Source organism: Rousettus aegyptiacus, unplaced genomic scaffold (assembly GCF_014176215.1).
Source record: "Rousettus aegyptiacus isolate mRouAeg1 unplaced genomic scaffold, mRouAeg1.p scaffold_m13_p_9, whole genome shotgun sequence".
Taxonomy (NCBI): Eukaryota; Metazoa; Chordata; class Mammalia; order Chiroptera; family Pteropodidae; genus Rousettus; species Rousettus aegyptiacus.
The window spans coordinates 9,300,781-9,315,639 of NW_023416312.1; the positions used below are offsets into that span (position 1 = coordinate 9,300,781).

General features: G+C 38.4%; 1 protein-coding gene and 1 pseudogene across 4 annotated transcripts in view; both read left to right on the forward strand.

The window, feature by feature from the left end:
* PHEX (phosphate regulating endopeptidase homolog X-linked) overlaps positions 1–14,859 on the forward strand; it is a 174,904-nt gene that overhangs the window by 56,464 nt on the left and 103,581 nt on the right. For all 4 annotated transcript variants that reach the window (XM_016166119.2, XM_036227119.1, XM_016166120.2 and 1 more), the window contains 2 exons: positions 1,453–1,546; positions 3,660–3,788. In XM_016166119.2, coding sequence (XP_016021605.1) covers positions 1,453–1,546; positions 3,660–3,788 — 223 coding nt within the window. The remainder of the gene's footprint in view (positions 1–1,452; positions 1,547–3,659; positions 3,789–14,859) is intronic.
* Positions 9,509–9,627, forward strand: LOC118607907 (annotated as a pseudogene).

Here is a 14,859-nt window from a genome sequence, read left to right on the forward strand (position 1 = left end):
TAATATGCTACCTCGGGTAGCTAGATGACAAGGTGAAAGCAATGGGAGTGAACCAGATCTGACACGGATATGGTCCAGAATGTTTAGAAATAGTCAAGAAGACTATATGGAATGTGGATTTACTGTTATTGTTGTATTACCCTAATCCTATGTGGGTAATGTGTCTTGAAAAATTAACTAATGGTGTTTGAAGAATTAACTAATGACTTTCGAAAATATCTTTACTTCATTTTATCTTTTGAAATTTCTATTTCTATATTTGTTAAAACATTTCTGATATGTTTTAGTTTATTAGTCCATTAGTTTATATGTAAATGAAAATAACTATGCACATATTGAATATATATGCTGAAAAATATTTTATTGCTACAAGTACATGTCCACTGGGTCAGAGCGCCATGCAAATGAGAGTGTGGGTTGTTCTTTTTAAAAAATTAAAACAATTTTTCAATTACAGTTGACATAAGATATATTAGTTTCAGGTGTACAACATAATGATTAGACATTTATAAAACTTATGAAGTGATCACCCCGATAAGTCGAGTATGAGTGCGGGTTGTTCTTGATGGGCCAGTTACTATCATCATGTCACACTGCCCTCACATGGCTGCCTAAAAGCCATCTCAGGAATGTGTGTTATTAGTCAGCATGATAATGGCACAGCTGGGGAGAGTTGGGTCATTAAAAATTCATCATCGCTTTTGATTAGAAATGAACTCAGATCACACAGCCTTCTGAAGTCACTGGCATCTTTGGCTTACAGAAAAAGCCAACACTTAACAGAATGTAATGGATTTTTAAAAATGTGTTATGGACATTACATGAGAATATGGGGTTGTTTATGTGTTTGGAAGTCAACAACAAAAACAAAAATCTGGAATTTACTCTTCATCAAGCATTTTCTTATTTATATTAACCTCACAATAATCTTATACAGTAGGGATCATCCACATTGCATGACAAGGAAAGATAAAATCAGCACATTTTAGTGCCTTGCCGAAGCTCACATATGTAGTCAGTATAGAACCAGGGTACAAATCTAGATAATTGATATTAGCTAATATATTGCTATTTGTTTCCAAAGATAAGAATTCACCTGCATTTATTATCAAGTCCCCTAATAATTCAAAGGTATTGACAATTTCAAGATATAAAAGGCTGGGCAACAAGGGGACACCATGCCCTCAGAGGGAAAACAAAACGTTCACAGTGAGGCCTGGAGTCGGAATCTTCATTTCATCTGTCTGTAGAAGGTGGTGAAAAGCAAGCCAATTTTGGTTAAGCTTATTGACTTTGTATCATCTTATGTGATTTCTCAAGTGAAGGTTCTGCAGTTTTGTATAAGCAAGAGGTGCCTCAATGGAGCTTTGCCAACAGTTTTTCCCAAGGCATTCTGCAGAGCATCAGATATCAACCTAAGTGCAATAAATGTGCATCTCTCTCTGTTAACAGGACCATTGCCAACTATTTGGTGTGGAGGATGGTTTATTCCAGAATTCCAAACCTCAGCAGGCGCTTTCAGTATAGGTGGCTGGAATTTTCAAGGGTAAGTTTGAAGAAGATTGTGATGTTACATGACTGGGTAACTTTACATGCCACAGCAGTCCATATATTAACTAATCCAGTAAAAATCATCTTTAGGGATTACACAGAGCAGAGGGAGTTTTGCAGCCCAAGCTCTACTTTTTTTTTTTTTTTTGCTTATTTCTTTTTATTGAAGTAAACCTTACATATAGTAAAGTATATTCAAGCCCTACTTTGATGGGTTATATACAGATATTTAGGGCAGTACTTAGGACTATCATATTGTTTTCACTCTCTACCTTTTATCAGCTTATTCCATCCCCCTCGCCATGTTTTTAACTGGGTCACTATAATTATAGTTTTAATATTTCTTAGTGATGTATTTATAACTATCTTTAATTTTCAATAATCTGAATATTCAAAATGTGCATATTATATGTATTAGATGGTGAAGTTTCATCTTTAATTTAGGGATAAAAGTTTTGTCTTTAACTTTACTTTGATCTTCAATCTTTGAATCTATCCTAACTCTGGTTGGTGGAAGAGGCCTAGATCTTATCTCCTCTGAGACCTCACTCAACTGCCTGAAACACTCCCCCTCCATCTGGCTCTTTGATCTTCACTTCTCTCCTACGCTTATTCTCACCTTGCATAGGTGTTATACTCTTATCCGAGTTTCAGAGGCTTTTGTCTGAGTAATTCTCCCATCATTAGAGGACTTCAGGATTTTGTGGCCTTTTTAATATTTTAAGGGTTTTGTGACTTTTAAAAAGTATTCTTTTTCTCTCAATTTGAAATTTTGTGAATGATGAATTTTATAAACCATGATTTCATTTAGCAGATGTTTTAGTTATTAGAGAAGAAGCTTATAAGTACAGAAATTCTTAGTAGGTCATTACTCTTGAGGAGTAACACAATTATTTTGAATACATTTTGGCTCTTTAAAGTCACTAGAATATTGAGCCTTATAGAGAACAGCATAAAACAACTATACATATTAAGGGCATATCAAAGGGTTAAGCTACAAAACAAGTAGCACATATATTTAACTCCTATGGATCACGTAAAAGATGGTACCCAGCTGCTTTCCACCCCTCCTGTGAAGAGAATAAGAGAGAGAGGTGTAAGGAGTAGTGTGTGAAAAATTTGAGGTTAGATTTGAGGGGATGTTTCTTGAACGTAAAGTGCTAAATATAATATTGAACTGCAGAAAAAAGTTGTAAGGTCTCTTTCTCTAGAGGTTTTAAAAATAGATTCATTATTTACCTCTGAGAGGGGTTGTGTTACCACAAAGTAGAGGAAAATAGATGAATTCAAGTGCTAATTCCATTCGCCTTGAATCAACAACTTGGGTCTAACATTGTTCAAGGGCCTCCTCCAGCCACCATTCCCAGGGCCTCCTTTCCTCACTGCCTGCATTGACTTTGCATTTTGAGTGCTCCGAACTCCCAGCCTCCAAGGGCAACTTAAATAATATTTATTTCTTGCTTTCATCCCCATGAGTAAACCTTTGAGGCTTCCAAGTCCTGGTTTGGAACCTCCGTACTTGTTTGTAAATGTTTTCTCGTAATGGTTTAATCAAGACAGATGGAGAAAATATTTACATGTGTCTTTTACTTGGTTACTGGTGTGTTATTTGCTATGACACTCTGTAAATATGCTTCCTGGATTGTTGATGGTGGGCCATGTTCTCCTTGTGAGTGTACTACCCCGAGCAAGGAAACTCTCACTTGGCAGGAACTTTGATTACCTATTGATTCTAGACCTTTCTTGGTGGAACTTAGTTCTCAGTAGATATTAAATGCTATCTAGACACTTCGATAGCTTCCCCTCACATCCCTGCAAACTGCAGAAACGCTATGCTCTTTGTCCAAATCCTTGGTTTAATGGTGAAAATTGGAAGGAGAGGACAAATACATTATTTTCCACTGTCAAAATATTTTCGTGTAGTTTTTAAGTATTACCTGGGGACAAGCAGAATTTTTAAAATCTAATTTCACCTTTCATTCTACTATCTGACATATGAATATGGGTTGGGGCATCCCGTGTTTTGTAGACTGTTTTCCTCAGGTTTTTTTTTTAAGCCACAGATTTTATCCAAGTGAAACTCACTCCGAGTCGATTATCTCCCACAGGTAATCCAGGGGACCACAACTTTGTTACCTCAATGGGACAAATGTGTAAACTTTATCGAAAGTGCCCTCCCTTATGTTGTTGGAAAAATGTTCGTGGATGTGCACTTCCAGGAAGATAAGAAGGAAATGGTAAGTGCTGCTCCCTAGCTGATAAAAACAATGGCAGCTAACCAGATCTGACATGGATAAGGTCAACAGGCCAATATCAGCTTTCCTGCTCTTTGAGCAATAAATCTAGATAACAGTTTTGCTTCAAGGAGGAATACCTGCAGTACCGTATTAACTAAAAACTCAAACGTAGAATGTCATCATGAAAATTAAGAAAATCTAGAAGTGAGAAAACAAGCATGAAATCATGCCACACAGAGTTGGAATTTATCCTATAGAACTTAAGTGTGTGTAGTCTATGCTTAGGGGAAAAAAGGGGGCCTAGATAATTTTATGTTTGGATATTTGAATTGTTGTAATTAACAAAAGGTAGAGATTTTCCAGTCAGGCCTCTCTGTTTTATAGATGAGGAAGCTGGAGACCCAGACATAAAATGATTTGTAATGTATTTTACAACTATTAAGTGGCTTAGAATTAGAATTAAGATGCAGGTTATTTTCTCCTCTCCTTACGCTGCTTTCTAAAAACTAAAGAGGTGTGACATTTATCTCACAGGAAACAGTCTCTGTCTATTTTTTCATAAACAAAAAAATCCTTTTATTTTGGAAATTTCTAAGCATACAAAAGTGGAAAGAACAGTGTAATGAAAGTCCATGTATCTATGATCTCTGGCTCTATGTAATTGCTGTAATGGCATTAATGACCCAGCCAGATACATCTAATAAAAGCTGAGGTTTAGTTTCTTTCATTTACTAAACAAATATTTTATTAAACGCCTATTACATGTCAAACACTGTGTTAGGCATATGGAATACATAAGAGAACAAAACAAAGATCCCTGACCTCATTCAGTCGACATCTAAATGGGGGGATGGGTGGACAGATGATACAAAACACAATGAATAAATTAACAAGTATGTTTAGGAGATGATAAAGACTCTGAAAAAAAGAAGAAAGGTGATAGAGGTAAAGAGGAACCAGGAGTGCTAGAATGTGTGTGTGTGTGCGCGCGCGCGCGTGTGTGTAGTAGGTCATAGGATTAAATAGGATGATCAAGGAAAGCCTCACTGTGAAGGTAACATTTGGCAAATATTTGAAGGAGGTGAGAGAATTAGATTTGGCAGCTGTCTGAAGGAAGAGTGTTCCCAGCAGAAGGAACGGCAAAAGCCATGAAGAAGGGATATGCCTGGAGTGCTGCAGGAATAACAAGGCTGCCCATGAGGCTGGAGTCAGATGAGTGAGGGTGAGAGAAGTAGATGCTGAGGTCAGAGCAGTAACAGGGATGGTGACATTTTATAAAGCCTGTAGGCCATTGTAAGAATATAGGCTTTTACCCTGAATGAAGTGGTGGAGCTATTGCAGGCTTTTGAGTAGAAGCCTGATTTGTCCTGACTTGTGTTGAGAATCACCCTGGATTCTTTGTTGAGAAGAGACTCTAGGGGTGAAGGATAGAAGCAGGGGGACAGTTAGACTGTTGGAGGGACCAGGCCAGAGTTGATGGTGGCTTGAACCAGGCAGTAGCAGTGGAAATTGTGAGAAGGGCTTGGATTCTGAGTACATTCTGAAGGGTAGATCTGACATAATTTCCTGACAGATTGGATGAAGGATCCAAGAGTAAGAGCTTTGAGTCTGATTAAATGGAAATATGGAGTTGCTGTCAATTGATAAGTCAGCTGATAAGAGGAATACTGTGGGAAGGCTGGGAGTTTAGTTTTGGCTGTGTTGAATTTGACATGTTCTCAGACTTCCAAGTGGAGATGTCAAGGAGGCAGTAGGGTATGTGAGTCTCGAGTTCAAGACAGTGGTTGGGGTTGAAGGTTAGAGGGGAGAGGAGAAAGTGTGAATAGTGGCTAGGGGAGTGAGAGAGTGAGTAAACTGAGAAAATACAGTATGGTTGCCTGGAGGCAGTAAAGGTCTATGTGAGGTCAAAGGTCATGGATTTAAAGAGATTCCTCACCTTTGCAGTGTGTCTCTCTATCTCTTTCAGCTGCATTGGAGCAGGGGGTGTATTTTGAATTAGAAATTTGGATTTAGCAGATTTAGCCAGCATTTTTGTTGTTGTGCATTTTCTTTGTGAAGAATTATATTTTACAGATGACATGAAGCAAAATATCTAGGCATGATTAATGCAGGGGAAGAAAAATAATTTTCCATCTACTCTTTTAGGTTCTTGGCTGAGACCGCCCCCTCCGGGCTGTAATCAAAGACATATTAATAAGAGGAAAACAAACCATTTTAGTAACATGCATGTCTCCTGTGTACATGGCAGAGACCCGGGAAAACTAAGTAACTCTCTGAAATGGCCCCAGCCAGCACCTTAAATACCATCCGCAGCTAAAGACAAAGGAAGATGATGAGGGGGGATCTAGTTATGGGAGATGACTAGGAAAAGCACAGTAAACAAGTGTGAGGTTGTTATGCAGATTTAAGTCCTTGCCTTCTGTACTGATAAGATTTTCTAGAGATTTAGCTATCCTCTTTCTGGTACAGAGAGGGAGACATTCTCTTATAAATGGAATTTCCCTTATAAATGTTGATTTCTCTCACTGTTTTCTCCTGTGTTTACAGCCTGTCAAAAATAATCAGCCTAAAATAATATGCCAAAGAGACATATTTTTAAGTGGTATATTTTGCTTCCCTTCACTAATAGTAATCCATTATAGTCAATCAGATACAGATATGAGCAGCTTGGATGCAGATGGTTAATAAATACTGAATTTAAAGGCAGAGACATAAAAAAGTCTTATGATAATTCACATGGTTGGTGTTATGTGCTGTTACATAATACCAACTGGACCGTATTATGTGTTGATGTGTAATGCATAACTATGTATTATGTACTGAAGTTGGCATTGAAATACCAAAAATCTATATTTACTTGGATTTTTGCTGTCTTTTGATACTTTGGAGAATTAAGTCAAATTTGAGACTTTATATTTGGACCTGAAAGTCCTCTTTTTGCAAATAATTCCACTGAAGAATTAATGTCTTATTTTAAAATACTTAATATTCCCATTGTGTGTTTTCTTTCACTCTTTGGTTGGAGTAAATGGATTGAGATTTATCAGATAATCACAGTGGTAACTTAAGCTCTGGGAAGGATATAAAAACAATTAAGGGATAGTGGAGGGTTTATTTTTTTTTTAATATAGCAAGACTTTTTTGGCAGTAGAAGAATTTTAAGTAATATGAAAGGTATGTAGATTAATTTGTTTTTCTCAGTTTTGGTGTGAAAGCCCCTTTTCATGTGACAGGGTGTGACATTCTAAAACAGTTGATTTTGGCAATCCCTCCCTTATTTTGATGTACATGGGACATGGAGATAGAATGATAGTCACATAGATACTCACCTATTTTACATAAAATTATTTGCCTCCCTTAAGCCAAAACTATTTGCCTCAGGGAACACTTAAGTAGGAAACTTAAAAGAGAAGTATCTGGCTTTTCATACCCTGTTACAGGGCTCCGATCCAAGAGCCACCTGGAATCACTGATTTACATGAAAAACATTTTGTATTATTAGCTGCAGGCCAAAGAAAAAGAAAAACAGGAAGATCCCCAATGGGACAGATTCCAGAGCCTTAACTCAGAGGGAAGACTGCCATTGTTTTATTTACCAAAAAAAAAAAAGTTAAGTAAATGAATCCATTCAGAAGGTTAAACTTAAGGTACTTCTCAAACATAAATGTGTATAGGAATCACACGAGGATCTCATTGCATTTTAACAAGGATCTTTTTAACTCGATTCTGGGGTAGGACCCAAGAATTTTCATAAAAGACTTCTAAGTGATGCTGATGTGGCTGGTCCAGGGATCAATCACACTTGGAGTAGCTAGACTTTTGCATCATTTGTTTGCAAACAGTTAACCACCAGGAATCTTGGCCCTGGTGATTTATGTGAGCAGGGCAGGCTGTTGAGTTAGATAGCAGTACTTCATTTACCAAAGCCTGCTGCATTAGTGCAAATAACCACTTCAATTTTCAGATCATTGAAATGTTCCCTGATTCAGATTGGTTTAAATGGACTGTGCCAAACCCTGTGTGAGGGTCTCCAGGCTTCTTCTTATTTCCCCTGCCTGCTCCCCTCTCCCTGAACTATTCAGTTTTCCTTTGAAAACTGGTACCTAGGTTCCTCCAGGGGACTTCCTGCTTCTTAGTATCTCCATTTCTACTGCCTTTTAGTTGCAAGGTTGGCCAGCTACTTCTGATGGGCACCCTTTGTCATACAATTTGGGAGAGAGCAGTTCACTTTGAAGTTTCCTGTGTAGTGGAGAAAGCATCTTCCCACTCCAAACCTAGCAGAGTTCTTTCCTTTTCACTGGGGAAAAGACACAATTCCCCATTACTATTTCCTAATGACTTCCCATATGCAAGGGTGCATGTGCACACAGACACATATTTATTCACTTATACATAACAATGGGGTTACAAGTTTAATTAGAAATGGGAAGAATAGTGTAGAAAAAGGAGAATCCTTCAATAGAAAGCAACTTAAAGAAGCCATGCAGAATAGTCTTCTGCCTTTCGGGTAGCATGACAGGGCCTTAACCCATGTGGGACAGACTTCCAGCCTTGTACCAGAGGGACAGGCAGGTGAAGTGAGAGTCGGGAGTTGCAGAACTCTTTGGACCGTGATTGTCTTTGTTACCTAAAGTAGCACTATCCGATAGAACTTGAATATGGCCCATCTATATAATTTTACATTTTCTAGTAACCTTATTATAAAAGCAAAGGGAAACAGGTGAAATTAATTTTAATAATATTGTTCAATTGAATATATCCAAAATATTTTACCAAATAATTAATAAAAAGGTTATTAATGATATATTTTATATGCTTTATTTCATGCTAAGTCTTTGAAACTCCATGTAGATTTTATACTTATAGCACATCTCAATTCAGACTGGGCACATTTCGGTTGTTCAGTAGCCATGCATGGTTACCATGTTGTACGTGTGGTTACCCTATTGGATAGTGCTCAGCTAAAGAGCTGAAGAGGGAGCTCTTGAGTTCAGTGTGGCAGGGCTGAGTCCCTGGGTGAGCAGTCCCCAGGTGCTAGTAGCCAGGACTAAGAAGTTGGGGCCCTAGGTTCCTAGATTCCAGCTGGATTTCACACTGGGCTTTAATATCAGTGGGGAAGGACTCAAACAACACCAGAATTCATGGCCTAGGAATAAGGGTGAGAGTTGGAGGCAAGCTGCTACCTGGTAAGGATGTTTCGGGTTCTCTGGCATACCTGCTTAGAGGAGACAAATTCGAGACCCTAGTCTGAGGTAAGCATCTCAGAGGCTTGCTTCTCATTGGTTCAAGGACTGGGTGGGTGGAGCCTGCAAGTTAAAGATGTTCAGTGCCTGCAACGCACAAAGGGCTCAGACAAAGGTGAAACCTGGGGTTTCCAAACTCAAATACCCTCACAGTGGTTGAGGAACATTAAATAACATACAGGAGTAAAGCTGGCTGGGTGTGTCAGCAGAAGCCAAGGCAAATGCAGCGATGAGTGGTAATTGCCCCCGGGCCTCAGCGTCTGGGACACAATAGTGGTGAATAAGAGTAAAAGTGCTGTCCACAATTCAACTCATGGTATTTTCATGCAGGCTGCCTGTTGAGGGTTGCTAGGTTTTTTTTATTTTTTTTGAGAAAAGTCAGAAATATAGATTTTTATGTGAAATCTCCCACATTAAATCTTGGTCAGTCCTTTGGAAGCCAATCTGAATATGTCCTGTGGGATAATACCATTTGTAGTCTATGGCCATGCTACCCTGAACAAGCCTGATCCCATCTTATCTCAGAAGCTAAGCAGGGTCGGGCCTGGTGAGTACTTGGATGAGAGACAACCTAGGAAGATCAGGTGCTGTAGGTGTAAAAAAAAAAAAAAAAGGGATTGTAAACTGACAAGGCCCTTGCAATCTGTGAGATCAACCAAGGGTTACCTCACCTAAAACTAAAAAATAAAAAAGATAACATTTGTGCCTTTTACACTAACATTCTATCTCCAATCTTCAGAACCAAAAATCAGGACCTTGTCTGTCAGAGAACTTCTTTAACTTTTTATCTTGTTTAGAAGGAGAACATGCATAATTTTAGAATATAACATTAGCTAAACATTTAACAAGTCATTTTTGTGAAAAGTTATATACAGGATATGAAAGCGGGACTCCCTGAGAGAATTCATGATGTATTGTCGCTATAAATAGAGATGATGCTCCTGTCCCACTGTGGCACACGCTGATCTGTATGCTCATGACAGGAGAGAGGATTAGGGGTGTGTGTGTGGGAGTGGGAAGGAGGGATGTCTAAAGTTATTATTTGTTATTTTTCTCTTCCATTTCCTTTTTATTATTAATGATACCTTATATCTGTGATATATGAGTAAATGCCCCCAGATAGATATCCACATCCATGGAGGGCAGGTGAAGACTACCAGTGATGTCTGGGAAGGGAAGGATTGGTCACCATAGGGCTAGTGTGACTTTGATGGTCAGGATGTAATGTTTTAACAATCTGGCAATGATAATAAAGTAGTTAACTTTTACTTAGGTTTAACTGGATGCCTGGCATTCTTCTAAGTGCTTTCAATGTGTTAACTCATTTAATCCTCGCAATGGCCCTATAACTGCTATTACTGCCCCCATTTTCTAGACGAGGAAACTAAGGCTTAGGGAATTTAACTTCCCAAGATCATACAACTTGAAAATGGTTTAAGTAGGGTTCAAGCCTAGACAATCTGGCTTTAAGCCAGTGTTTTATTCACTTCCCTCTCTCTGGAAAACACTTAAATTTCACCATTTTTATGCCTAGAATATAGACACCAGTCATAATGAGGAGACTTTGTGGCTTTTCCTATAATTAACTCACCCCTATCAGGAAATTATTTATTCATATATTAAGATCTTATAAAAAATATACACATTTTCTATTACTTAGCATTTAAAGATAGGAAATAGTTGGAATAGATTTTGCTTCTAGTATTTCAGTATTTTAAAGACATTTAAAATACATTTGAAATTTTAATTCAGATCCAGTATATAGACATTGCATTTTTGTATTCATATAATTTTTAGAAGAAAGACAGACAATAAGAAGTAAATTTATCAGCGATTACATCTAAGAGCAACCTTTGATATATATCTTTGGCTCAGTCCACACACTGAGCTCGATTTCCAGTTTTTTTTACATATATCATTCTGAGGAGTGATCCCTGATGTTTGGCATGGTGATGCAAAGCTCTGTAAGATTTGTCATCAAAAAAGTCTTTAAAAAATGTTTACCATTCTTTAGTTACTAAGGCAGAAATGTGAACATATACATCCAAGAACAATTTTCTAAGTGTTAAAGCAAAAAAAAAAAAAAAAAAAAAACCTTTCTGTTTAACTGTGGTTTCAGTGAATTTAGAGTTGCCATTTGAACATTTTTGGCTAAATTATTAAACCATATCATTTTATTTCATTATAGATACTGTGTCCCCAAACTACTTTATTCATATATCTCAACTCTGCCAATAGGCATCTTTTTGCTGCTCCCTCAAATTTTCTGTGTTTTTGTTACAGAAAAAAATTATTTTGATACTTGTTAAAATGCTAAGGAAGACTTTATTTAGATTATTGCAAAAGGCATGAAGACTTTCACAGCAGAGGAGAGAGATTGGGTTCAACTCTGAATACAGCAATAACAGCTGGGGATTTATGGCAATGAGCAGAGTGAGGGGATCAGTGGATGGAAAATTACTAAGAGGAGACATCAAGGGTCAGGGAACTTTTGCTGAAGGCAGGCCATGGTGCTCAGATATCAAGAGTGAAGGATTCTCTTTAAAGTACTTACCAGGATTCTTGCTAAAACTAGGCTATGCAGGCCTGGCAAGGACAGGGTGGGAGCCATGGTCGAGGCCTTGTAAAGGAGAGGGTTTAGCGGATCATGACTCAAATTTGGTCAAGAAGAGTTTTTGTCAATCCTCAAATCAGAGCTAAAGTCACTGGTCTCTTGTTATACATTAAAACGTTCTGTATAGAGAAGGTTAATCTAGTTAAAGAGGAACAAATCTTTTATTACATTTCAAATATAGACTTGAGTGAAGAATTAAAACTTTACTTTGTAAAACAATTCACTAATTTCTCCTGGACTCTAGTAGCTTATTCTTTTTTCGCTTTATGGTAAAGACATTGTCCATGTCTCAGAGTAATGAAATAGATGACCTACAGTATCTTCCAATTTTCTGAGCTGCTCTGCGTGAGCAATTCCTGTAGTAATTCTTATCCCAAGAACAGGTTTCTCCTTCCACCCCATGGTGCTGCAGCTGGTGCCGAAGACTTAAGTACCCATGTGGGTCCAATTGCAGTGGTGGAGTTTGAACTTGAAACCACCATACGCTAGGAGTTTACTTCATTACCGAGCCAAGGTAATTGAATTGATATACTGCCATTAATATTCAAGTTTTCCAATTCCCGCACTCACCGTTTCTTTCAGTGGTTGAGTAAATGAGATGTAACTCTAAGATTGCTGCAGAAGTCACATGAAAGTCAGTGTCATGCATTATAGCAGTGCTCTTATACTGAAGGCTTCTTTGTTCTTTGTAGATGCTGCCACTTGTGAGGGTTGCTTTCAGTACAGCTATTCTACAGATGAAGATAAAACTCCCTTCAACACAAGTCATGCAAAGAAGGGATATTCTCTCTAGCTACCAAGTGTCTCTCTTTCTGTTTGTCAGGGTTATCAGCTGCGATGTCAAGATAAGTTTCTCTCAGTCTTTGCTGAAGACCTGTCTTAATTAGGGCAAATGAAAATGATTCGAGTTTTGAAAGGGCTTTTAAATATAGTTATAAAATATTGCCCTTATATAGAAATTACATCCAATTTTCTGCAAAGTCGCCTTAGCATCTCATATGCCAGCTCTACGCTTATCAATTTGGGCAAGTTAGTTACCCTCTTTGCACCTCTGTCTTCCTGTTTATAAATGGTGCATGAGTTTCTGCTGCTACAATAATGCTGCGTAATGCTCAATCACAAAACCTCAGTGGGCTTCACCAATAAGCAGTTACTGCCGATGCATCTGGAGTCCTTTGGTGTTCCTCTGAGCAGCCCCTGCTTATTTTGGCTGGGCTTCTAGAATGTCTGGGGGATTGGCTGGTCTAGGTTGGCTTCAGCAGAGGTGATCGGGATGACTTGGCTCTGCTCCAGGTATTTTACTTCCTTCAGCTTGGCTAGCCTGGGCATGTTCTTACAGTGATGGCAGAGGTGCAAGTGAGCAAACAGAAACTTGTGAGGCCTCTTGAGGCCCAGGCTCAGAATTGGCATGTCATATGTGCATTCTTTTGGCCAAAGCAAGCCGCAAGGCCAGTCCAGATGGACAGAGCAGTGAAATAGACTTTGCATTTTTAGCAAAAGGAACTACAAAGCTACACATCAAAGGACATGGATAAAGGAAGGGGTGTAGAATTAAAACCCCATTGCAGTGAATCATAGGTAGGGATACAAATAGTATAGTAGTCTCCCCTTATCTGTGGGGTATGTATTGCAAGACTCCCACAGTGGATGCTTGAAACCGTGGATAGTAAGTACCAAACCATACATACATACATACTATGGTTTTTCCTGTACAGGCAGACCTCTGAGATATTGTGGTTTGGTTCCACACCACTGTAATAAAGGGAGTATTGCAAATGAAGTGAGTTGTAATCTTTCTGCTGGTGGAGGGTGTTGCCTTCAATTAGAAAAACACACAACCTCTGAAGCACAATAAAGCAAAGTGCAACAAAATGAGGTAGGCTTGTATGTACATACCTATGGTAAAGTTTAATTTATAAATTAGTTACAATAAGACTAACAACAATAACTAATAATAAAATAGATCAGTTATAGTAATATATTGTAGTAGAAGTTATGTGAATTTGATTTCTCTAATAACTGACTAGCTCTGATAACCAAGATGTCTACTAAGTGGCTAATGGGTGGGAAGTGTATACAGTGTAAATCCTCTGGACGAAGGGGTGATGCATGTCCCAGGTGGGACAGCATGAGATTTCATCACACTACTCAGAACAACACACAAGGTAAAACTTATAAATCGTTTATGTTTCAAATTTTCCATTGAATATTTTTGGACTGTCGTTGATCGTGGGTGACTGAAACCATGGAGAATAAAACTACAGATAAAGGGGGCTACCTCATGGCTTCGTGGTGAGCACCCCACATGGAAGCCTTTGCACAATGCCTGGTACCTAGTAATTGCCCAGTAAGTGTTAGCTTCTGTTATTACATGCCTAAGATTAATCAGGATGAGACAGTTCATACCATCAACATCCTTGCCATGAACCATGGCAGCTCTCCCCCACTGAGATCTCCTTTTTTATGATTTCTCTTAGAAAGACTGAGAGTTTGGGAGAGGCCTGGGGTCCTAGTTCTCCATACATGCCTCAGTGTAGTAGCTTTCAGTTGGGATAAAGATCCTTTTAATGCTTGTGCCTGGGCCACATTCCAATACCTGCTCTATCATTTAATGCTAAATCTGGCTCATAGGAGAGCCTCATGAAACTACTCAAGAGCCAAATATAATTTCTATAACAGATCCAGGTTTCACAATTTTGTATGGGCTAAATCTTGTTACAAGAAATGTCATCAGACCCTAATCTTGACAACTGTTTAAGCAGCCTTTGATAAAATGACATCCAGCCAAACAGATAGTTTAGATCTCATTGGAAATTCTTTTGATATAAGTGTAGACACTACTTTAGCCCTTGTCCTTGAGTATGCTGCCACAATGATGACACATTTGGCTTGCCTTTCTTGTTTGTTGTCTATATCTCTGGATAACATTGGACACTATTGCCTTTGCCACATGTTATCAGCCATCATCTTGTCAAGCAGATCTGATCAGATCTGTGGACTGCAAAGACCCTGTACTGGAAATCCGTTCACTGAAAGAAAGCATTTACACCTCCAACAGAACTGAATTTTGGAAGTGACCAGGCTGGGGGCAGTTTACCCACAGCCAAAGGCTAGCCTATTATGAGACTGGTTGACTTCTAAATATTATTCTGGTCTCTGTTCCATTCCCTCTCAGTGATGGAAAATGAGAAACAGGAAAAGACCAGTTATAAAA